At 38.2% G+C, this 23,403-nt stretch overlaps 1 protein-coding gene across 4 annotated transcripts in view; it reads left to right on the forward strand.

Moving 5' to 3' along the window:
- Positions 1-23,403, forward strand: part of LOC123502590 (huntingtin-like) — a 420,122-nt gene that overhangs the window by 288,758 nt on the left and 107,961 nt on the right. For all 4 annotated transcript variants that reach the window (XM_045251746.1, XM_045251745.1, XM_045251744.1 and 1 more), the window contains one exon: positions 7,147-7,363. In XM_045251746.1, coding sequence (XP_045107681.1) covers positions 7,147-7,363 — 217 coding nt within the window. The remainder of the gene's footprint in view (positions 1-7,146; positions 7,364-23,403) is intronic.

Raw genomic sequence — 23,403 nt, forward strand, 5'->3', positions numbered from 1 at the left:
AGGGCAACAATATATAAGAAAAAGGCTCACTTAGACTGCAAGTTCCCTAAAAGATGAGAAAGGAATTAGCCAAAAAAGAGGGACAAATGTCTTGAAACCTCCCTCTTAAAAGAAGTCAAGTCATAGGATGATGGAAATATAAAAGCAGGCAGGTAGTTCCACAGAGTTTACTAGAGAAAGGTGTTAATGATTGTGAATACTGGCTAACTTTTGCATTAGAGAGTTGGACAGAATAGAGGTGAGAGGAAAAAGAAAGCCTTGTGCAGCAAGGCCACAGAAGGAGGGAAGGCATGCAGTTAGCAAGATCAGTAGAATAGTTAGCATGAAAATAACAATAAAAGACAGAAACAGATGCAACATTTCAGAAGTGAGAAAGAGGCTAAAGACAGTGAATCACAGGAGGGGAGTTTATAAGACGAAAAACTTTTGATTCCACTCTATCTAATAAAACTGTGTGAGTGGAATCCCCTCCAACTGCTTACTCTGTATAAGGACCTTATCCGTCCCTGTATGGAGTACTCTTCGCATGTTTGGGGGGGTTCCAGTCACACAGCTTTGCTTGATAGGGTGGAATCAGCTCTTGTTCATCAACTCCTCCTCTGACTAACTGTCTTCAGTCTCTTTCTCACCAAATGTTGCATCCCTTTCTATATTTTATCGCTATTTTCATGGTAACTGTTCTACTGATCTTAACTCATGCCTCCTCCTGCAGCCATGCTGCAGGCTTTCTTCTTCCTCTCATCCCTATTCTGTCCAACTCTCTAATGCAAGAGTTAACCAGTACGCTCAATCATTCATCCCCTTCACTGGTAAACTCGGGAACTCCCTCCTTGCATCTGTATTTCCGAATTCCTACAACTTGTATTCTTTTAAGAGGGAGGTATCAGGCATTGCTCTAATTTTGGCTGACGGTTTTGGCACTTTTTGTACTCTTTGGAGAGCCAGCGCTCAAGTGGGCTTTTTTCTAACTTTCTTTTTTTTGCCCTTGGCTGGCCCTCTTCCCTACGTAAAAAAAAAGAAAAAAAAATACAAGGATGGATAAGGCCCTTGTACAGAGGGAAGGAAAGCAGAGGCAGTTAGGGAGGATAGGACTAAACCTGTTGAGTGTGAAAATAGGTTCGGTTTGTTGGAGGGGGAGGGGGAGAGTGAGAGTGGAGTGAATGAGGTGGTTGTGGTGAGTGAAAGGAGAGAGAAGGGGGTAGAGGAGAGGAGGAGGAGGGTTGTGCCTAGCACACCTCAGGTGTGTGTGGTGGGTGACTCTCAGGTTAGGTACTTAGATAGCACTTTCTGTGGGAAAGACAGGGATAGGAGGACGAACATGTGTATGCCTGGTGCAGGTGTGAAGGCAGTGAGTGAGGAGGTGCAGAAGAGAGTTGGGGGGATGGAGAGGGAGGGTGTAGTAGTTTTGCACGTAGGTGGGAACGATGTCAGAGCAGGTGGGTCGGAGGAGTTAGTGGCAAGATTTCGGGAAATGTTAGGCAAGATAAGGGAGAGTGGTAGGAGGTGTGTAGTGTCAGGAATCTTGCCTCGTGTGTATGTTAGCAGGAATGGTTGTCTAGGGCCATTGGTGTGAATGATCGGGTAAAAGGGATGTGTAAGGATGTGGGTGTCAGCTTTGTGGATGTATGGGATAGGTTCTATGGGCAAAAGGATTTGTATGCTAGGGATGGTGTGCATCTGAGTAGGAAGGGTGTGGATGTGCTGAGTGGATGTCTGGAGGGAGTTGGGATGGAGTGTAGGGGGTGAGGTAGCGAATGCATTCCAGAAGAAAGATGTTAGACATAAATTAGATAGGATAAACAGAGATAGTGAAAAGATTAGGAAAGATTTCCAGGTGCAAATAGGAGAGAATAAGATTAGGATTCCAAATAAGGAGACAGCATCTAGGAAGGTAGCAGGACTTAAATGTTTTTATGTAAATGCCAGGAGTCTTAGGAACAAGAAGGACGAGTTATCTAGTTATATAGTTGAGGAGGACTTAGATGTTGTATGTGTCACAGAGGCATGGGTAAATGAGGAAAAGTTTAGGAAAATAGGAAAGAATATGAAGTAGATGGATACATTATGTATTTACACCAGAGAATTGGTAGGATAGGTGGAGGAGTAGTTATTTATGTAAAAAATCCTTCATTTCCAGTCAGGTTAATGGTATTAAGGTAGATAACAGAGTAGAGTCCTTATGGCTGGATGTTAGAGTAAACAAAAGTAAGGTTATTAGAGTAGGAGCTTTTATAGACCACCTAACCAGTCAGCAGATGTAGACAACCTTATGGTAGATGAGATAAATAGGGGTGTACTAGTCAGACAATTATCTTAGGGATTTTAATCTTAAGTCAGTAAACTGGGAGAGGATGGTAGGAGATGCTAGTGAAAATAAGTTTATGGAAAGTTTTCAGGATAACTATTTAGTGCAGATGGTAGATAAACCTACTAGGGGAGGAAGGTTTTAGACATAGTACTAACAAATATTGAGCATTGTTTAAAGGAAGTTGAGGTAGGAGAGACTTTAGCAAACAGTGACCATCATATAATTAGATTTATCATTAATTCCAGTAGGGATAATATAGTGAATAAGACTAGAGTCCCAAACTATCAGAAAGGCAATTATGGTAGGTTACGTCAGTTATTAGGAGAGGTAAACTGGGAAGATAGTTTTGGAAATAAAACTGCACAGGAGATGTGGGATATTTTTAAGGTTGTAGTAAAGGGTATAGTGATGCAGTGTATCCCTTACAAAGATATAAGGCAGAGAAACAGGAAGCCATTATGGTGGACTCATGAGATAGGTAGCCAGATCAGAGAGAAGAGGGCATACAGAGAGTTGCAGAAAAGTGGGAAGATGTAGATTTGATTAGGTACAGACAGGTCAGAGATGATTTGAGTAAGGTTATAAAAAAGTAAAAGGCAGGCAGAGATAAAACTAGCTAGAGCTGGGAGTAAAGATCCCAAAAATTATATAGTTATTACAAGGTCAGTGATAAAAGAAATAAGGATAGGATTGGACCACTCAGAAAAGATGGTGTAGTAGTGGATCAAAATGAAGACATAGTAGAATTATTGAATGAACAATTTTCTTCAGTATTTACTAGGAAAGAATAGGAAATCCTGTTACAAACAGTGCGACGAGTAGTTTAAGAGCTTTAGAAAATATTGATATAAAACCGGGAATTATTAGGAAATTTATTCTTGAACTAGACGATAGGAAAGCTAGTGGTCCTGATGAGCTACATGCCAGAGTACTTAGGGAGGGTGTAGACAGTATTTCTGAAGCACTTAAGTTAATCTTTGAAAGATCACTTAGGTTTGCTGAGATACCTCAGGACTGGAAGTTAGCTAATGTTACACCAATATTTAAAAAAGGTAGGAAGGATGATGCGAATAATTATAGACCGATCAGTTTAACTAGTATAGTATGTAAGATACTAGAGAAAATCATTAAGGGTAGTATTTGGGAGCATTTAAATGAGAATAGATTAATTAGAGATACCCAACATGGCTTTAGATCAGGGAGGTCCTGTCTTACAAATTTGCTCGATATCTTAGAATATATTACCAAGGAGTTAGATGATGGAAATAGCATAGATGTTATATATCTAGATTTTAGCAAGGCGTTTGATAAGGTACCGCATAGGAGGCTAGTGTACAAATTGAGACTACATGGGATAGGGGTAGGTTAGTTGATTGGATTAGTGAATGGCTTTCTGATAGGAAACAGAGAGTAGTATTAAATGGGGCAATGTCTGAGTGGAAGGAAGTGGTTAGTGGGGTACCCCAAGGATCAGTGCTAGGACCTCTTCTTTTCTTGGTGTACATTAACGATTTAGATATAGGAATTAGTAGCAAAGTATCAAAGTTTGCAGATGATACTAAGATAGCATGTGCAGTACAGGGTGAAAAGGACAATTACAGAATACAACGAGACCTGGACAGGCTGATAGCATGGGCAGACAGGTGGCAGATGGAGTTTAATTCTAAAAGTGTCAGGTTATGCATTTAGGTAAAGACAACACAAACTTTAGCTATGAGATGGAGGGATGTTGGCTAGAGGCAGTAGAGGAAGGAAAGGATTTAGGAGTAGTGATAGACAGGACTATGAAATTTTCAAAGCAATGTTTAGAAGCAAGAAATAGGGCAAATAGGATCCTGGGTTTTATAAATAGAAATGTTAGTTATAAAAGTAAGGAAGTGGTGCGTAGCTTATATAATTCCTATGTTAGGCCCCATTTAGAGTATTGCATACAGGCCTGGTCACCCCATTATAGGCAGGATATCAACATGTTAGAAGCAGTTCAGAGAAGAGCAACTAGGATGATACCAGCATTAAAGTGCCTGGAGTATAGAGATAGATTAAAGGAATTAAACATGTTTTCATTTGAGAGGAGATGTATAAGAGGGATATGATAGAGTTATTTAAAATGTTCTCAGATACAAACTACATAGATGTGAGATCTTTCTTTACCTTAGAGGAGGAAGTAGGACTAGAAATCATGGCAGGAAGATTAGAAAGCAAGGCTGCAGGTTAGATATAAGAAAATATTTCTTTAGTCATAGGGTGGTAGACTTCTGGAATGCATTGCCAGAGAGGGTTGTAAATAGCACTAGTTTGACAATGTTTAAAAACAGATTAGATAAGCACTTAAATTTATTAGATTTATAATTATGTATAGCGCTGCATGATAGTTAGAAATTTACTATAGTTAAACAAGACATGATCCCCATGTATGGGGATCACAGATTGTAGAGGAATTCGCTGCAGGACTTAGCCCTGTTAATGGGCCAAATATTTAGAATTAGTATATAATGTATTGTGTACTTGTAAGTGTATCTTTAAGTACTGATGACGAGGTCGCTGTGCAACTGATACAGGATAACCTAGATGGGCCCTGGTGGCCCTTTGTTATCCTATTATTTATGTTATGTTATGTTATGAGTTAGCAGTTAAAGGGGCAAGAAAAACTGGTGGAGATGCTGCAGAATGCCTAACTTCATAAAAGCTGTTTTAGCAAGAGATAAAGTTTCCAGTTAAGATTATGAGTAAAGGACAGACAGAGGATATTCATTGTGGAAGATGGAGACAGATGAGTGTCATTGAAGAAGAGGGGATAGTTGTCTGTAAGGTTGTGTTGAGTTAATAGATGGAGGAATTGAGTTTTTGAGGCACTGAACACTACTAAGTCAGAAGTCAGGTGTTCTGTGGCAATCTGTGTTTGACCTGTTGACTTTTTACTAGAGAAAGGGTTTAATAATTGATTCTTACATTAGAGAAGTGGACAGAATAGGGGTGAAAGAAAGAAGAAAATCTTGTGTAGCAAGACCACGGAAGGAGAAGAGGCACACAGTTACCAAAATTAGAAGAGTGGTTGGTATGAAGTGGAAGATAACAAGAGATGCAATATTGGGGTGATGAGAAAGTAATTGAAGACAGTCATTCAGTGGAGAGAAGTTGATAAGATGGAAAGCTTTTGACTTCACCCTGTCTAATAAAGCTCTGATATATGTGAAGAATACTCCATACATGGGTAAATGATGCCCCCGTACAGAGTTAGAATTTTAAGGGGCAAGAAAAACTGGCAGAGATGACTCAAAATTACTAACTTCATAGAACGTATTTTAGCTAAAAAAGAGATGTGAAGTGTCAAGTTTAAATTATAAATAAAGGACAGACCAAGAATGTTCACTGTAGAAGAGGGGGACAATTGAGTGTCATTGAAGAAGAGGGAATAGTTGTCTGGAAGATTGCATTGGTTGATTGATGAAGGACCTGAATTTTTGAAGCATTGAACAATACTAGATTTGCTCCGTCCAATCAGAAATTTTAGAGACCAGAAGTCAGGTGTTCTTTATCTTCCCTGTTTGATCTGTTTACTTGCTGAAGGGTTGGTCATCTCTGAAAGGATGTGGAAAGTGGAAAGTTGTATCATTATTAACATCGAAATGGATAGGAAGAGCATGAGTGACAGGACAGAACACTGAGAAACACCAGTGTTGATAGATTTAGGAGAAGAATAGTGATCCTCTACCACAGCAGCAATAGAACAATCAAAAGTACACTTGAGATGAAGTTACAGAAAGAAAGATGGAAACCATAGGGAGGTAGTTTGGAGATCAAAGCTTTGTGCCAGACTCTACCAAAGGCTTTTGATATGTCTGAGGCAACAGCAAGTGTTTCACAAAAGTTTCTAGAAGAGGATGACCAATACTCAGTAAGGAAAGCCAAAAGATCACCAGTAGAGCAGCCTCAACGGAAGCTATACCAGCGATCAGATACAAGATTATTTTTTACGGGAAGGCTATAATGCTTGTAGGCTCACGTGAAGAGTGTGTATGAAGTGCTGTTCAGCTTCCGCCCATTAGTGGCGCAGGCAAGAAGAGATATGTCTTTAAAAATTTTCTGGTTGATAAATTTAAAAACTGTAGATAGATATGAAATTAAAACAATAGGATAGTTTGAGGGATGAGGACTGTCACCACTTTTAGGAACAGACTGAATGTTGGCAAACTTCCAGTAGAAAGAAAAGTAGATGACAGACAATGAAAAGAGATAGGCCAGACAAAGTGCAAACACGGAGGGACAGTTTTTGAGAATAAGCCTTCCAAGGGATTAGGCCATCGAGGGCATGGAAAACATCATTACGAAGAATTTTGATTGAAGACACGAAATAGTCAGAGGTAGGAGGAGAGGGAGAGACGAGCCCAGAATCATCTAAGATAGAGATTTTAGCAAATATTTCAGAGTAGATTTCAGGTTTAGAGAAATATGAGATGGCAGCAATACCATCTGGATGAAATAAAGCAGGTAAAGATGAAGAAGAAAAAATTATTGGAGATGATTTTATGCATTTTTTGTTTTCCATATATCATCTTATATGTTATGAATTATGTTCATCATCATAACCATCATCATCAATTTAAAATTTATCTTTAAGAGAGAGGTTTTTCTCAAATAGTTATGACCATACCTATGGTATGAGAGAAGACAAAACCCAGATAGTCTCTTTCTGATGAAATATGAACTCATATCCTCTCAGCTTTGTGTTGAGCTGAGCATGCTATCTATCCCCTTTACCACCAGGCTGCTACATGTCTCTGTTTTTTATTAAATGTAAGTGGACACCCATATTCATCTGAATGCCATCCCAAACACAGATCAGTGGCGAGAAGTGATCACCTCCCTAAAGGATATCTGCAGCAGAGAAATAGACCTTATGGAAGAAATCAGTGAGGCACTCCTCTTTGTATCTGGCTGGTATCCACCCCTCACTCTCCTGTGGTGCAAGCTGCTAACTTCCTTGGACCTCACCTCCCAGCACCTGTGGACCCGTGTTCTCAGAACCTGCCAGCGAAAGTCTGTAACTAGTGTAAGGTGAGAATCAAGCTTGTGAGCAAGTTACTTTTACTAACTTCAAGAGACAGATCTGTATGAGGTAGATGATGATCCTTATTTATTTTGCACACTGAAGGAGATAGACTTAAAATTTTATTGTATCTATGCATATCCATCTTTATGCCAGACTGGTACCCCTACAAAGTGAGGAAGCTAAAACAAGTTTTACACACACACATATGCACGTAGTGTAGTGTGGTAGTCAGTAGATTTTGCTCACAATAAGGCCACTTTTATTATCACAATACAGTAATACCTCCAGATACGATTGCTCCAACATATGATTTATTTTATATACGACGAAAAATTTCATATAATTTACGCCTTGAAATATGATGATATTTTTAAAATACGAATAGCCATCGGTAGGTGGTGCAACGATCACTCGGCTACCCACGTCCACTCGAACATTCAGCCCATGTTGTGTATCATTGTTCATTCTTTGTGCATTTATGTGTCTGTGCTCCTCTGCAGTGTGTATTTTTCCTTAAGTTTGGTGAACTCAAGATCCTGTGATCATGGGTCCCAAAAGTAAAAGTTTGGCGAGAAACACACAAAATAGCCTGTACTATTCACATACTGATTACACTTAGAAATTCAATAAATGAGTGAGTACACATGGTGTTCTGCCCACAAGCAACTCTTCCTCTTTGCAATGCAAAAAACCAGAGGTTTACGTGGCCTTGCGTCTGATCGGGTTCAGTGGCCTTGGCTAGAGTGAGAGAAAACGGGCCCCTTGTATCCTTTCTCTCTCTCTCTCTCTCTCTCTCTCTCTCTCTCTCTCTCTCTCTCTCTCTCTCTCTCTCTCTCTCTCTCTCTCTCTCTCTCTCTCTCTCTCTCTCTCTCTCTCTCTCTCTCTCTCTCTCTCTCTCTCTCTCTCTCTCTCTCTCTCTCTCTCTCTCTCTCTCTCTGTCGCCTGTTCTGATACCACTCTCATTCAAAAGTTGTCTCCCGTAACATAGCAAGAGACCCGAGGTATAGAAGTAAGGTGTGTGGGAGAGGTGACGGAATCAGACACAGTGAAATCACTGTCGCTCCCACCATTCATCGTTGGTGACACAGTGATGAAGAGCATATGTTTACTGCTGATAAGTGTCCAGCTCACAAGCAAAGAAAACGGGAAGAAAATAGCCAAAATATAGCTGTAAAAAAGTCTAGACATCTATCGACGTGCCCTGAGTCTTGCGCGATGAACGTCTATTGATGTGTCCCAAGTTTTGCAGGTTAAGTTGTTATTTTGGGCAATATAGTTAATTTATATCATGCATACAATAAACATTGTATTTATTTTATATTAAATCTATATTTGGTTGGTATTTAACCCTTTAACTTCTAATTCCTAATTGCTGAATGCTTTGGTGCACCTAAAATATAAACATTCCCATGTTAGAGAAAATATATTTTGAATTGTATACCATGAATGGCAAACATCCAAAATACAGTAATGCCAAAGATTTGAATCTGTAAATAAATAAATAGAGCAAGAAATAGGCCTACAAAACTTCGCGGGCTTTGGAAAGCGTGGGGAACTAATGACACGTCAGATGCACTGTATGGTCCGGGTTGGGAGCTGAGCGGTACCTGCTCTCTCTCTCTCTCTCTCTCTCTCTCTCTCTCTCTCTCTCTCTCTCTCTCTCTCTCTCTCTGTGCATGTTTCTGCGTGTCCTACATGATACACGAGTCTTCTGTACAGATGTTTTATACATATATATGTATGATAGAACTTTATCTGTGTGTGTGTGTGTGTGTGTGTATTTACCTAGTTGTATTTACCTAGTTGTAGTTTTACAGGGCCTGGGCTTTATACTCGTGTGGCCCCGTCTCCATATCTACACTTATCCAATCTTACTTTAAAAGTATGCACACTCGTTGCAGACACTACTTCTTCATTTAAACTGTTCCATGTCTCAATACATCTCTGCGGGAAACTATATTTTTTAATATCTCTCAGACATCTTCCTTTTCTCAGCTTTTTACTATGCGATCTTGTGCTTGGATGTCATATTCTTCTCTCAGGATCAGTTTCTCATTATCCACTTGGTCCATTCCGTTGATCAATTTATAAACTTGTATCAGGTCTCCTCTCTCCTTCTTTGTTCCAGGGTTGGTAGATCCACAGCCTTTAGTCTCTCCTCATATGTCATCCCTTCAAATTCTGGAACCATTCTTGTAGCCATTTTTGTAGCCTCTCCAATTTCCTTATGTGTTTCTTTTTATGAGGGGTCCACACTACTCCTGCATATTCCAATCTGGGTCTTATTATAGTACTTATCAATTTCTTCATCATTTCTTTGTCCATGTAGTGAAATGCTACTCCAATATTCCTTAGCAAATTATATGTTTCTCTAAAATTCTATCAATATGGCTTACTGGTTGATTGTTTTCTTCCATCGTCACTCCTAAGTCCTTTTCCTTTTAACTTTCTCCAGTTCTACTCCATCTCCCATCTTATAGATTCCCACAGGTCGTCTTTCACTCTTTCCCATTTCCATGACATGGCTTTTGTTCACATTGAATTCCATTTCCACTTCTTACTCCATTCCCAGATCTTATTTAGGTCTTCTTGCAGTATTTCACAATCCTCCTTTTGCTTTATAACTCTGCACAGTTTCGTATCATCTGCAAACAGATTTATGTAGCTGTTCACTCCTTCTGGCATGTCGTTAATATAAATGAGGAAAAGTATTGGTGCCAATACTGACCCCTGTGGCACTCCGCTTTCTACTGCTCTCCACTTGGACTTCATATCTTTAACTACCGTCCTTATTTCTCTCCCCCTCAAATAATTTTCTATCCATCTCAATGTGCTTCCTTTTAAGCCACCCTTCTCCTCTAACTTCCACAGTAATCTTGCATGTGGCACTTTGTCAAATGCCTTTTTTAAATCCAAATAAATACAGTCAACCCATCCTCTCTCTCTTGTACTCTATCAACTATTCTAGAATAGAAACTCAATAAATTAGTTACACAAGACCGTCTTTTTCTAAAACCAAATTGGCTATTTGATATTAATTTGTTGTCTTCAAGGAATTCGATCCATTGTTTCTTTATTATTCTTTCACACATCTTGCATATTACACTAGTTAGTGATACCGGTCTGTAATTTAAAGGTTCTTCCTTCCTTCTGCTCTTATATATGGGAACCACCTCAGCTCTTTTCCATTCTACTGGTACTGTTCCATTTTCTATTGAGCATTTTATGATGTTGTATATAGGACTTGCTAGTTCTTCCCTACATTCTTTCAGTATTCTGCCTGAGACTTCATCTGGTCCCATTGCCTTCTCTTCATCCAGTTCCTTCATTAACTCTTTTATTTCAAGCTTGGTTACTTTAATCTCTTTCATATAGATTGTCTCTCTATTACTCTGTGGCCTCTCAAATTTGGATTCCTTAGTAAAGACCTCCTGGAATTTTTTATTTAATAGTTCTGCCATACTTTTGGGTCTTCCACCATCCCGTTCTCTCCTTTTAACCTTTCTATTGTTTCTTTTGCCTAATTTTTCCATTTATGAATCTATAGAACAATTTTGGTTGCTCCTTACATTTTTCGACAATGTCTTTTCAAGTTCTTTTCCTCTTCCTTCCTCACCTTAACATATTCATTTCTCGCTGCTTTGAAGTTTTCCTTATTTGCTGGATTTCTATTTCTCCTCCACCTTTTCCATGCTCCATCTCTTTTCTCCTTTGCCCTAGCACACCTTGCATTAAACCAATCTTTCTTTCCTTCTTCTTTAGGTCTATATTTTGGGACATATTCCTGACTCCTGTTTTGTATATTTCCAAAAATAAGTTATATTTGTCTTGCATTGTCTCTGAGTTTTCCATCTCCTCCCAGTCTACGTTTTTAAAATAGTTCTTGAGATTCTCAATATCAGCCTTTCTGTAATTTAATCGGTCTCCTTTGTATGAATCGTCTCTATCTTCCTTTCCTCTTCTATATCTATTTCTAATATTGCATGGTCACTCTTTCCCAATGGGCACTTATATCTTATATCATCATTCATTTGTATACCCCTTGTAAAAACTAGGTCCAATCTCGCCGGCTCGTCGTTTCCTCTGAATCTTGTGCATTCCTTTACTCTCTGGTCCATCATATTGTCTATCATTAGGTTCAAGAATCTTTCTCCCAGGCTTCTTCCCCATACCACTTTCATAATTTTCCCAGTCCACTTCTTTACAGTTGAAATCTCCTACTAATATCACTTTTCTCCTTTCTTTAACGATTCTCGTTAGACTCCTTATTGTGTCATCTATCATGTCTTTATATTCTTGATTGGTCCATGAATTTGTTTTGGTGGCACATATGTTACAATGATTGTTAACTCTTTTTATTAATATGCATCTTAATATACAATACTTCTGCTTTTCCTTCCCACATTCCATTTCATTTATCACTATCTCCTTCCTTAACATAATCATGACTCCTCCTCCTCCTTTACCCACTCTGTCTCTTCTCCATACATTATACCTATTATCCAAGTCTATTTTGATTGCCTTATTTAGTTTTGTTTCAGCCAGGCATACAATATCTGGATTTTCTTTCTTTATGTAATCTCTTAATTCTAATTTACTTGATAAAACCCGTCTATGTTCGTATACATCATTTTTAGTCTTTTGCCTTTATCATTTTTAGTTAAACTTGTTCCACTTTTTCTCTTCCTTCTCGTTTATATACCATTTCCTTATCCTGTCTCCTAGAATTCTCCAAAAATGCCTTCTTCTCCTCTTCTGACCTTTCATTATTCTTTTCCCTTACTGCTGCTGCCAGTTCATTGTATCTCTTCCTTTCTTCCTCATTTCTATTTTTCTTTATATAGATATCCTTGCAGCCTTCTGTTTCTCTAAGTTTTGTTGTTCTATATAATATTTCTTCTGTTGCTGCTTGTGATTTTAGTAGTATTTTAATTGGTCTCGTTTTCCTTCTTGATATGGTCCCATTCTGTTTATTTCTTCTACTTCCTCTTCCAAGTTCTGCCTATCTTCGTCGTTTAGATTCTTCAGTAGGTCTTTGACTGATTTCATTTCTTCTTTTCTCTTTTGGTCTATATTTTATATTTTTTCTTTTATTCCAAATACGACTACACTCTTCTTTTTTCTGCAATTTCTCTAACTAAATTTTCTTTTGTCTTGAGGACTCCTATCATTTTGTTTGTCATATTTTCTTCTTTTTCTTTAAGTTGTTCTTGAATCACCTCCTGAAAATCAGCCTTATCTTTCTTATCTTGGACTCTCCATGCTTGTACTTCTTTTTTAATCACGTTCTGTACTCTTTCCTCTTCCTTGTTTACTAGATCTTTCAGCTTCTCTTTTTCTTTCTCGGCTTTACCGAGTCCTTCTTCCATCTGCTTTTTGTAGTTAGCTACTTCCTTTTTTAGTTCTTCGTTTTCCGCTCTTAGCCTAGCTTCGTTTTCTTCCACTTTTTTATCCTTTCTCTCAGTTTTATAAACTCTTTATCCTGTTCTTCATTCACTTTCATTTCCATATTCTCCTTTATCAATTTATCTAGTTTATATTCAATATTTAACACTCTCTTTAGTAGTGAAGTACTCGTCGTATCGAAGCCTTCAAATACACGCTCACCCTCACCAGCATAGTCATCATCAGCTTTCCTTCCTTCTCTAATCTCATGTCTGTATTTTGATGGAATCTCTTTTTCACTCATCATTCCTTAATAATTGATTGCATGAAAAAAAAAAAAATGAGTCCACACTACCTGCCCAGGCCACTGTAAAAACTGTACAACCGGTATGTAGTGAAGATCAGCTGATTGTTGGAATGGCGCCAGTGCGTCTTTCCTCGACTGCATCTCTTGTGTGTGTGTGTGTGTATTTACCTAGTTGTATTTACCTAATTGTAGTTTTACAGGGCCTGGGCCTTATGCTTGTGTGGCCCATCTCCATATCTACACTTATCCAATCTTACTTTAAAAATATGCACACTCGTTGCAGACACTACTTCTTCATTTAAACTGTTCCACATCTCAATACATCTCTGCGGGAAACTATATTTTTTAATACCTCTCAGACATCTTCCTTTTCTCAGCTTTTTAGTATGCGATCTTGTGCTTCGGATGTCATATTCTTCTCTCAGGATCAGTTTCTCATTATCCACTTGGTCCATTCCGTTGATCAATTTATAAACTTGTATCAGGTCTCCCTCTCTCCTTCTTTGTTCCAAGGTTGGTAGATCCATAGCCTTTAGTCTCTCCTCATATGTCATCCCTTCAAATTCTGGAACCATTCTTGTAGCTATTTTTTGTAGCCTCTCCAATTTCCTTATGTGTTTCTTTTTATGAGGGGTCCACACTACTCCTACATATTCCAATTTGGATCTTATTATAGTACTTATCAATTTCTTCATCATTTCTTTGTCCATGTAGTGAAATGCTACTCCAATATTCCTTTGCAAATTATATGTTTCTCTAAAAATTCTATCAATATGGCTGTGTGTGTGTGTGTTGGTCTGTCACAAATCCTCTGTACAGATGTTTTGTATGTATTGGGTATGTTTGATTGAGCTGTGTGTATTTACCTATTTGTGTATTACAGGGCCCGAGCTAAGCTCTCTGTGTCCTGTCTCCTTGTCCATTCCTGTCATATCTCTCTTTCATCTGATTGACACACACCGCGTCAACGACATCACTGCTCAATTTATTCCACTTATCAATGCTACGATGCGGGAAACTGTATTTTCTCACGTCATTTAGACAGATGTCTTTTATTAGCTTTTTTCCATGTCCTCGGAGATGATTACTTGTGGTCACCTTTATCAACTCTCTGTCCAGTATGTCAATCTTGTTCACCAATTTATATATAGTTATCATGTCTCCTCTTATTCTTCTCTCTTCTAATTTGGTCAGCCCCAGCTTCCTCAATTTTTCCTCATGGTCTAACTCCCTGAGTCCTGGTACCATCCTTGTTGCCAGCCTCTGTACCCTTTCTACCTTCTTCACATTTTTCTTCATATGTGGTGACCAGACACAAGCTGCATATTCTAACTGGGGTCTTATTAAGATACATAATATCTTCCTCATCATTCCTTTATCTAGGTAGTGGAATGCAAGGCCAATATTTTGAAGCATGTTATATGTTTTCAAAAAAATCTTGTTAATGTGTTTCTCCGGTGACAAAGTGTTTTGCACGGTTACTCCTAAGTCTTTCTCCTCATTGGTCTCTTTAATTTTCTCATCACCCAGCCTGTAATCCCAGTTTGGTCTGTATCTACTTCTTCCCATTTTCATAACATGGGTCTTGTCTATATTATATTCCATCTGCCACTCCTTACTCCACTCATATATTTTATCAAGATCTTCCTGTAACTTGTTACAATCTTCCACATTCTTTACTCTCCTCATAATTTTAGTATCATCCGCAAACATGTTCATGTAACTGTCAATTCCTACTGGCATATCATTAACATAAATCAAAAACATGATGGCTTGTCTATATTGAATTCCATTTGCCACTCCTTACTCCACTCATATATTTTATCAAGATCTTCCTGTAACTTGTTACAATCTTCCACATTCTTTTCTCTCCTCATAATTTTAGTATCATCTGCAAACCTGTTCATGTAACTGTCAATTCCTACTGGCATATCATTAACATAAATAAAAAACATGATGGGACCCAGCACTGACCCTTGTGGAACTCCACTGGTTACCTTCTTCCACTTGGACTTCCTTCATCTCACCACTGTTCTCATTTTTCTTCCCACTAAGTAATTTTCCATCCATTTTGCTAGTTTATCATTTACTCCTTCAATCTTCTTTAGTTTCCACATCAGTCTATTGTGTGGTACTTTATCAAAGGCCTTTCTTAAGTCCAGGTAGATAGCATCCACACATCTCTCTCTATGTTGTAGTATGTCAGTCACTCTTGAATAAAAACATAATAAATTGGATAAGCACAATCTTCCTTTTCTGAAACCAAACTGTCTTTCACTCAGAATGTTTTCACTTTCTGGATACTCACTCCACTTAGCTTGAATTACTTCATCACATACCTTGCACAATATACTAGTTAACGATACTGGTCTATAATTTAGTGGTTCCATCCTACTACCATTCTTATATATAAGCACAATGTCAGCTCTTTTCCACTCTTTCGGGACTAATCCTGTTCGTATGGAGGTTTCCACAATATCAAATAAGGGGCTTCAACAATTGATCCTTACATTCATTTAGCAACCTCCCAGATATGCCATCAGGCCCCATTGATTTATTAATATCCAGATTGCTTATAATTTTCCTTACATCTTCCTTAGTAATCATGATGTCCTGCATTTGCTTTATTTCCGTAGGCCTTCCTCCCATAAAATGCTCCTCCTTTGTAAACACTTTGCAAAAGTTGTCGTTCAAAATTTCAGCTATATCTCCAGCATCTTCATATACTTCTTCCCCTTTTTTTACCTTTTCTATTGCCTCCCTTTTATTTAGTTTTCCATTTATGAATTTGTAAAACATTTTTGAGTCACTATCACAATTTTCCACCACCCTCTGTTCATATTCCTTCTGTGCTGTTCTCCTTACTTCAACATATCTATTCTTTGCTGTTTTGTAGACTTCTCTTCATAATACATCACTGTTTTTCTTAAGTTTCTTCCATGCCTTTTCTTTGTTCTATTTTGCTTCACAATTTCTATTAAACCACTGTTTATTATTTAAAGTCCTCTTTCTGTGATATGGCACAAACTTTTTCACAGCAGAGTTATACAAATCCATAAATTTATCGTATTTCAATTGTATATCCCTTTCCTGGTATACCACGGACCAGTCAATTTCATTAAAGAACTCCCTTATATGGTTATAATTTGCCCTAGTATAATTTAATTTTTCCTCCCTGCGTTCCACAATCTTATTCGTGCTTAATTCTGTATCCAGCTCAAAGCTTAGGACATCATGATCGCTTTTCCCCAAGGGACATTCATGTTCAATTTTCTCTTTTAGAGAGATGCCCCTGGTAAATACCAAATCCAACCTTGCTGCAACATCTTGTCCCCTGCACTTTGTTGGTGATCTTACCCACTGTGTCATCAAGTTATTTGTTGCTACCTTTAACAATTCTTCTGCCCACTCACTACCGTTCATCACTTCGTAGTCTTTCCACACTATTTCTTTGCAATTAAAGTCTCCAAATATCATCACTCTATCCTTTCTGATGAGTTTTTGCTTCATTCTGTCTAGAGTATTTCTCATCACCATTTGATACTGTTCATATTCCCAAGCACTGGTTCTGGGTGGTATGTATACTGTTATAATATTAATGTCCCTCTTGCCATCTGTTATAAGCATACTTATCACTTCCTCATTTCTTTTACTATAGTTCACCCCCTTCATATATCAGATCTTCCTTAGTAAGAACCATTATACCACCACCTCCTTTATTTTTTTCTATCATTTCTCCATACTTTGTAGTGTTTTACAACAAACCAGTGTAGCTTTATTTCGGGCCTTAGCTTTGTTTCCACTACACACATTATGTCCGGTTCGTTATTTCTTAGCTAATCCATACATTGTAGCCTCTTAGACAGAAATCCATCTATGTTCGTGTAAGTCACTTGTATTTCATTCCTAGTCTCATTCTTCCATGTAATGTCTATTCCGTCTGTTTTATCCACCACTTCTTTAGCCTCCCATTTCTAATCCTCCAAAAAAACTTGGTCTTTTCCTCCTCTGTTCTTTCGTCATTCCTCTCCTTCACTTCAGTTACAAGCTCCTTCATTTTCATTTGCTCATCCTGTGACATATTTCTTCTTATGTAAATTGTTTTGGTTTCCTCAGAGTCCTTAAGTTTCCAAGCCCTCCTCAACAAGGCCTCCACTGCCACCTGAGACTTTAATTTCAATTTTAATGGTCTATTCTTGCCTTCCTCAAAAGCTCCCAATCTCACACTTTCTTCTACCTCAGCATATAGGTCCTCTTCTTCCACAGAGATCTTGTTCAGGAAAGACTTAATCCTGTCATTTTCCTTATCCCTCCTGTCCTGCCAGTTCCTGTTAGTTTCTTCCCTCAATCCTATTATGATCACACATTTTTTTTTTCAGCAATATCTCTCACCACATACTCATTTTCTTTTAGTGCCTTTACCATTTCTCTCTGCGTAATCCCTTTATTTTCCTCTTCCTGCTTTTTTACTATCTCCCTAAACAATCTTTGTACCTCCTGATGTTCATGGTTCACTTCTTTCATCCTGGTATCAATTAGATTAAGGCATTCCTCCTTCCTCAAGTCCCCTTCGGATGTTTTCATCTCCATTTCCATGAGTTTAGTCTTCATCTCTTCACATTGTTTCCTTAGTTGTTGGTTTTCTTTCTCCATCTCTACTTTTTCCTTCAATAGCTCTTTATTCGCTATCATTAACAAATAGATCTCTTTTTTGAACGAATCATTCTCGGCTAGAACTCTATCCAGTTTTTCTTCTATGGACAAAATGTTTAGGAACTTACTTTCCAGTGCCTGGATTCTTGCATCCATATCTAATTTCTCCAGTCCATTTGGCGTAGTTATAAAACCTTCAAAGTCTCTGGCTTGTCTAGACGCCATGTTTGTCAGCTGATTACGGCCAAAACAATCACCGCCCCCACACTCCTCTCAGGGACCACTCTCCATATCCCTCACCTTCAACACTAAGCGACAGTAGGACATTAACAGGACACTAACTTAGAGTTACCCGGGCCCTGTAACACCATAGGTATTTTCCTTCTTCCGTCCGCGCAGGCAGCCGTTCTCTCTTATTCATGCTGTGTGTGTCTGTCTCGAATCCTCTGTACAGATTTTTTTTTGTACGTATTGGGAATGTTTGATTGAGCTTTGTGTGTGTGTGCGTGCGTGTGTGCGAGAGACACGAATCCACTGTGCAGATGTTTTGTACATATTGTGTATGATAGAGCTGTGTGTGTATTTACCTATTTGTGTATTACAGGGCCCGAGTTAAGCTCTCTGTGTCCTGTCTCCTTGTCCATTCCTGTCATATCTCTCTTTCATCTGATTGACACACACCGCGTCAACGACATGACTGCTCAGTTTATTCCACTTATCAATGCTACGATGTGGGAAACTGTATTTTCTCACGTCATTTAGACAGATGTCCTTTATTAGCTTTTTTCCATGTCCTCGGAGATAATTACTTGTGGTCACCTTTATCAACTCTCTATCCAGTATGTCAATCTTGTTCACCAATTTATACATAATTATCATGTCTCCTCTTGTTCTTCTCTCTTCTAATGTTGTCAGCCCGAGCTTCCTCAGTCTTTCCTCATAGTCTAACTCCCTGAGTCCTGGTACCATCCTTGTTGCCAGCCTTTGTACCCTTTCTACCTTCTTCACATTTTTCTTCATATGCGGTGACCAGACACATGCTGCATATTCTAGCTGGGGTCTTATTAAGGTACATAATATCTTCTTCATCATTCCTTCATCTAGGTAGTGGAATGCAAGGCCAATATTTTGAAGCATGTTTATGTTTTCCAAAAATCTTGTTAATATGTTTCTCCGGTGACAAAGTGTTTTGCAGTTACTCTAAGTCTTTCTCCTCATTGGTCTCTTTAATTTTCTCATCACCCAGGCTGTAATCCCAGTTTGGTCTGTATCTACTTCTTCCCATTTTCATAACATGGGTCTTGTCTATATTAAATTCCATCTGCCACTCTTTACTCCACTCATATATTTTATCAAGATCTTCCTGTAACTTGTTACAATCTTCCACATTCTTTACTCTCCTCATAATTTTAGTATCATCTGCAAACATGTTCATATAACTGTCAATTCCTACTGGCATATCATTAACATAAATCAAAAACATGATGGGACCCAGCACTGACCCTTGTGGAACTCCACTGGTTACCTTCTTCCACTCGGACTTCTTTTCTCTCACCACTGTTCTCATTTCTCTTCCCATTAAGTAATTTTCCATCCATTTTGCTAGTTTATCATTTACTCCTCCAGTCATCTTAAGTTTCCACATCAGTCTATTGTGTGGTACTTTATCAAAGGCCTTTTTCAAGTCCAGGTAGATAGCATCCACCCATCCCTCTCTATGTTGCAGTATGTCAGTCACTCTTGAATAAAAACATAATAAATTGGATACACACGATCTTCCTTTTCTGAAACCAAACTGCCTTTCACTCAGAATGTTTTCACTTTCTAGATACTAACTCCACTTAGCTTTAATTACTTCTTCACATACCTTGCACAATATACTAGTCAATGATACTGGTCTATAATTTAGCGGTTCCATTCTACTACCATTCTTATATATAGGCACAATGTCAGCTCTTTTCCACTCTTTCGGGACTGATCCTGTTCGTATGGAGGTATCCACAATATCAAATATGGGGTTCAACAATTGATCCTTACATTCTTTTAGCAACCTCCCACATATGCCATCAGGCCCCATTGATTTATTAATATCCAGATTGCTTATAATTTTCCTTACGTCTTCCTTAGTAACCATGATGTCCTGCATTTGCTTTATTTCCGTAGGCCTTCCTCCCATAAAATGCTCCTCCTTTGTAAACACTTTGCAAAAGTTGTCGTTCAAAATTTCAGCTATCTCTCCAGCATCTTCATATACATCTTCCCCGTTTTTTACCTTTTCTATTGCCTCCCTTTTATTTAGTTTTCCATTTATGAATTTGTAAAACATTTTTGGGTCACTATCACAGTTTTCCACCACCCTCTGTTCATATTCCTTCTGTGCTGTTCTCCTTACTTCAACATATCTATTCCTTGCTGTTTTGTAGCCTTCCCTTGATAATACATCACTGTTTTTCGTAAGTTTCTTCCAAGCCTTTTCTTTGTTCTTTTTTGCTTCTTCACAATTTCTATTAAACCACTGTTTATTATTTAAAGTCCCCTTCCTGTAATATGGCACAAATTTTTTCACAGCAGAGTTATACAAATCCATAAATTTATCGTATTTCAATTGCATATCTCTTTCCTGGTATACCACGGACCAGTCAATTTCATTAAAGAACTTCCTTGTGTGTGTGTGTGTTTGTGTATTTACCTAGTTGTATTTACCTAGTTGTAGTTTTACAGGGCCTGGGCTTTATGCTCGTGTGGTCCCGTCTCCATATCTACACTTATCCAATTTTTCTTTAAAACTATGTACACTCTTTGCTGATACCACTTCCTCACTCAAACTGTTCCAAGTCTCAACACATCTTTGGAAACTAAATTTTTAACATCTCTCAGACATCGTCCCTTCCTTAGTTTCTTACTATGCGATCTTGTGCTTCTAAAGTCATATTCTTCTCTCAGGATCAGTTTCTCATTATCCACTTCATCCATTCCGTTAATCAATTTATAAACTTGTATCAGATCCCCTGTCTCTCTTCTCTGCTCCAAGGTTGGTAGATCCAATGCCTTTAGTCTCTCCTCATATGCCATCCCTTTAAATTCTGGAACCATTCTTGTAGCCATTTTTGTAGTCTCTCTAATTTTCTTATGTGTTTCTTTTTGGGAGTCCACACAACTCCTGCATATTCCAATCTAGGTCTTATTTTAGTACTTATCAATTTCTTCATCATTTCCTTGTCGATAAAGTGAAATGCTACTCCAATATTCCTTAACAAATTATACGTCTCTCTGAAAATTCTATCAATATGGCTAACGGTTGATTATTTTCTTCCATTGTCACTCCCAAGTCCTTTTCCTTTTTACTTTTCTAGTTCTACTCCATCTCCCATCTTATAGATTCCCAATGGTCGTCTTTCACTTTTCCCATTTCCATGACATGGCTTTTGTCCACATTGAATTCCATCTCCCATTTTTGCTCCATTTCAGATCTTGTTTAAGTCTTCCTGTAGTATTTCACAATCCTCTTTTGTTTAATGACTCTGCACAGTTTGCATCGTCCATAAACAGATTTATGTAGCTGTTCACTCCCTCTGGCATGTCATTTATATATATACGAGAAAAAGTATTGGTGCCAATACTGACCCCTGTGGCACTCCGCTGTCTACTGTTCTCCACTTGGACTTCATATCTTTAACTATCGTCCTTATTTCTCTCCCCCTTAAGTAATTCTTCATCCATCTCAATGTGCTTCCTTTTAAGCCACCCTTCTCTTCTAACTTCCATAGTAATCTTTCATGTGGCACTTTATCAAAAGCCTTTTTTAGATCTAAATAAATACAGTCAACCCATCCCTCTCTCTCTTGTGTGTGTGTGTGTGTGTGTGTGTGTGTGTGTGTGTGTGTGTGTGTGTGTGTGTGTGTGTGTGTGTGTATTTACCTAGTTGTATTTACCTAGTTGTAGTTTTACAGGGCCTGGGCTTTATGCTCGTGTGGTCCCGTCTCCATATCTACACTTATCCAATTTTTCTTTAAAACTATGTACACTCTTTGCTGATACCACTTCCTCACTCAAACTGTTCCAAGTCTCAACACATCTTTGCGGAAACTAAATTTTTAACATCTCTCAGACATCGTCCCTTCCTTAGTTTCTTACTATGCGATCTTGTGCTTCTCTAAAGTCATATTCTTCTCTCAGGATCAGTTTCTCATTATCCACTTCATCCATTCCGTTAATCAATTTATAAACTTGTATCAGATCCCTCTCTCTTTTCTGCTCCAAGGTTGGTAGATCCATTGCCTTTAGTCTCTCCTCATATGCCATCCCTTTAAATTCTGGAACCATTCTTGTAGCCATTTTTGTAGTCTCTCTAATTTTCTTATGTGTTTCTTTTTATGGGAGTCCACACAACTCCTGCATATTCCAATCTAGGTCTTATTTTAGTACTTATCAATTTCTTCATCATTTCCTTGTCCATATAGTGAAATTCTACTCCAATATTCCTTAGCAAATTATACGTCTCTCTGAAAATTCTATCAATATGGCTAACCGGTTGATTATTTTCTTCCATTGTCACTCCCAAGTCCTTTTCCTTTTTTACTTTTTCTAGTTCTACTCCATCTCCCATCTTATAGATTCCCATTGGTCGTCTTTCACTTTTTCCTATTTCCATGACATGGCTTTTGTCCACATTGAATTCCATCTCCCATTTTTTGCTCCATTTCCAGATGTGTGTGTGTGTGTGTTTCTGTGTGTCCTGCATGACACAAGTCCTCTGTACAATACCACAGCTCAAAATGCTACTGGGATTGTTGCCCCTATGCCATAAAAAGCTGATCCAATAACAATAATCTCTTGATTGAGATAGAAGTAATAAACTATACCATAATTTGGTCTCCCCTATAAAGTTTTCTACGTTTTCTATGATACTCAGGGCTGGATTCTACCCGAGGAGTCACAAGGAGTTGCAAGGTGTCTCCTACTTTTCCGTGAAAACTCGTGAGGCCCTTGTTATAGTATCTGGAGCCCTCATGATGGTAACACTGAGTGGGGAGGAGTCACAAAAGCAGGTCTGAAGGGAAATGCGCCACGAAAATTCAAAACATTCCCCGCGAAAATTCATGATTACATAAGCGATCGCCGCGTCACAGTACTCGAGAGGCTTGATTATATAAGCGATCGCCGCAGTTTAAGGGTTAAAGCATGTTAATTTTTTTTTTTTTTTTTTTTTTTTTTTTTTGTAGGGGAGTAAATTCATATAACAAGAATGAATTAATTCTATTTCCATGAATTTCTATGGGAAAAATTTATTTGATATACAATTTTTTTTATATACAACAATCATCACGGAACAAATTAAAATCGTATGTCGAGGTACCACTGTATAATATATTTTTTCATTTCTCTCATCTCCACACTGGACCTCCTTCCAATTGTACTGTGCTGAACAAATATGATATACAGTGGAGACTCAATACTCAAACTTAATTTGTTCCAAATGGCTGTTCAAGTATCAAAAAGTTTGACTACCAATACCTATAAATCAGGTAATTCATTCTAACCTTACCAAAACCTCAAGTTTACAAAATTTCCAGTGTATTCTTTTTATAATTTTTACTTGTACTTAATGTAAGTGAAGGCTGGTGATGGATAACGTAGAAAAGGAGGGGAGAAGAATGAGGAGGAGGAGGGAGGCTATTCGACAGAGGATGAGTCACCATC

The sequence above is a fragment of the Portunus trituberculatus genome, chromosome 12 (assembly GCF_017591435.1).
Source record: "Portunus trituberculatus isolate SZX2019 chromosome 12, ASM1759143v1, whole genome shotgun sequence".
NCBI lineage: Eukaryota > Metazoa > Arthropoda > Malacostraca > Decapoda > Portunidae > Portunus > Portunus trituberculatus.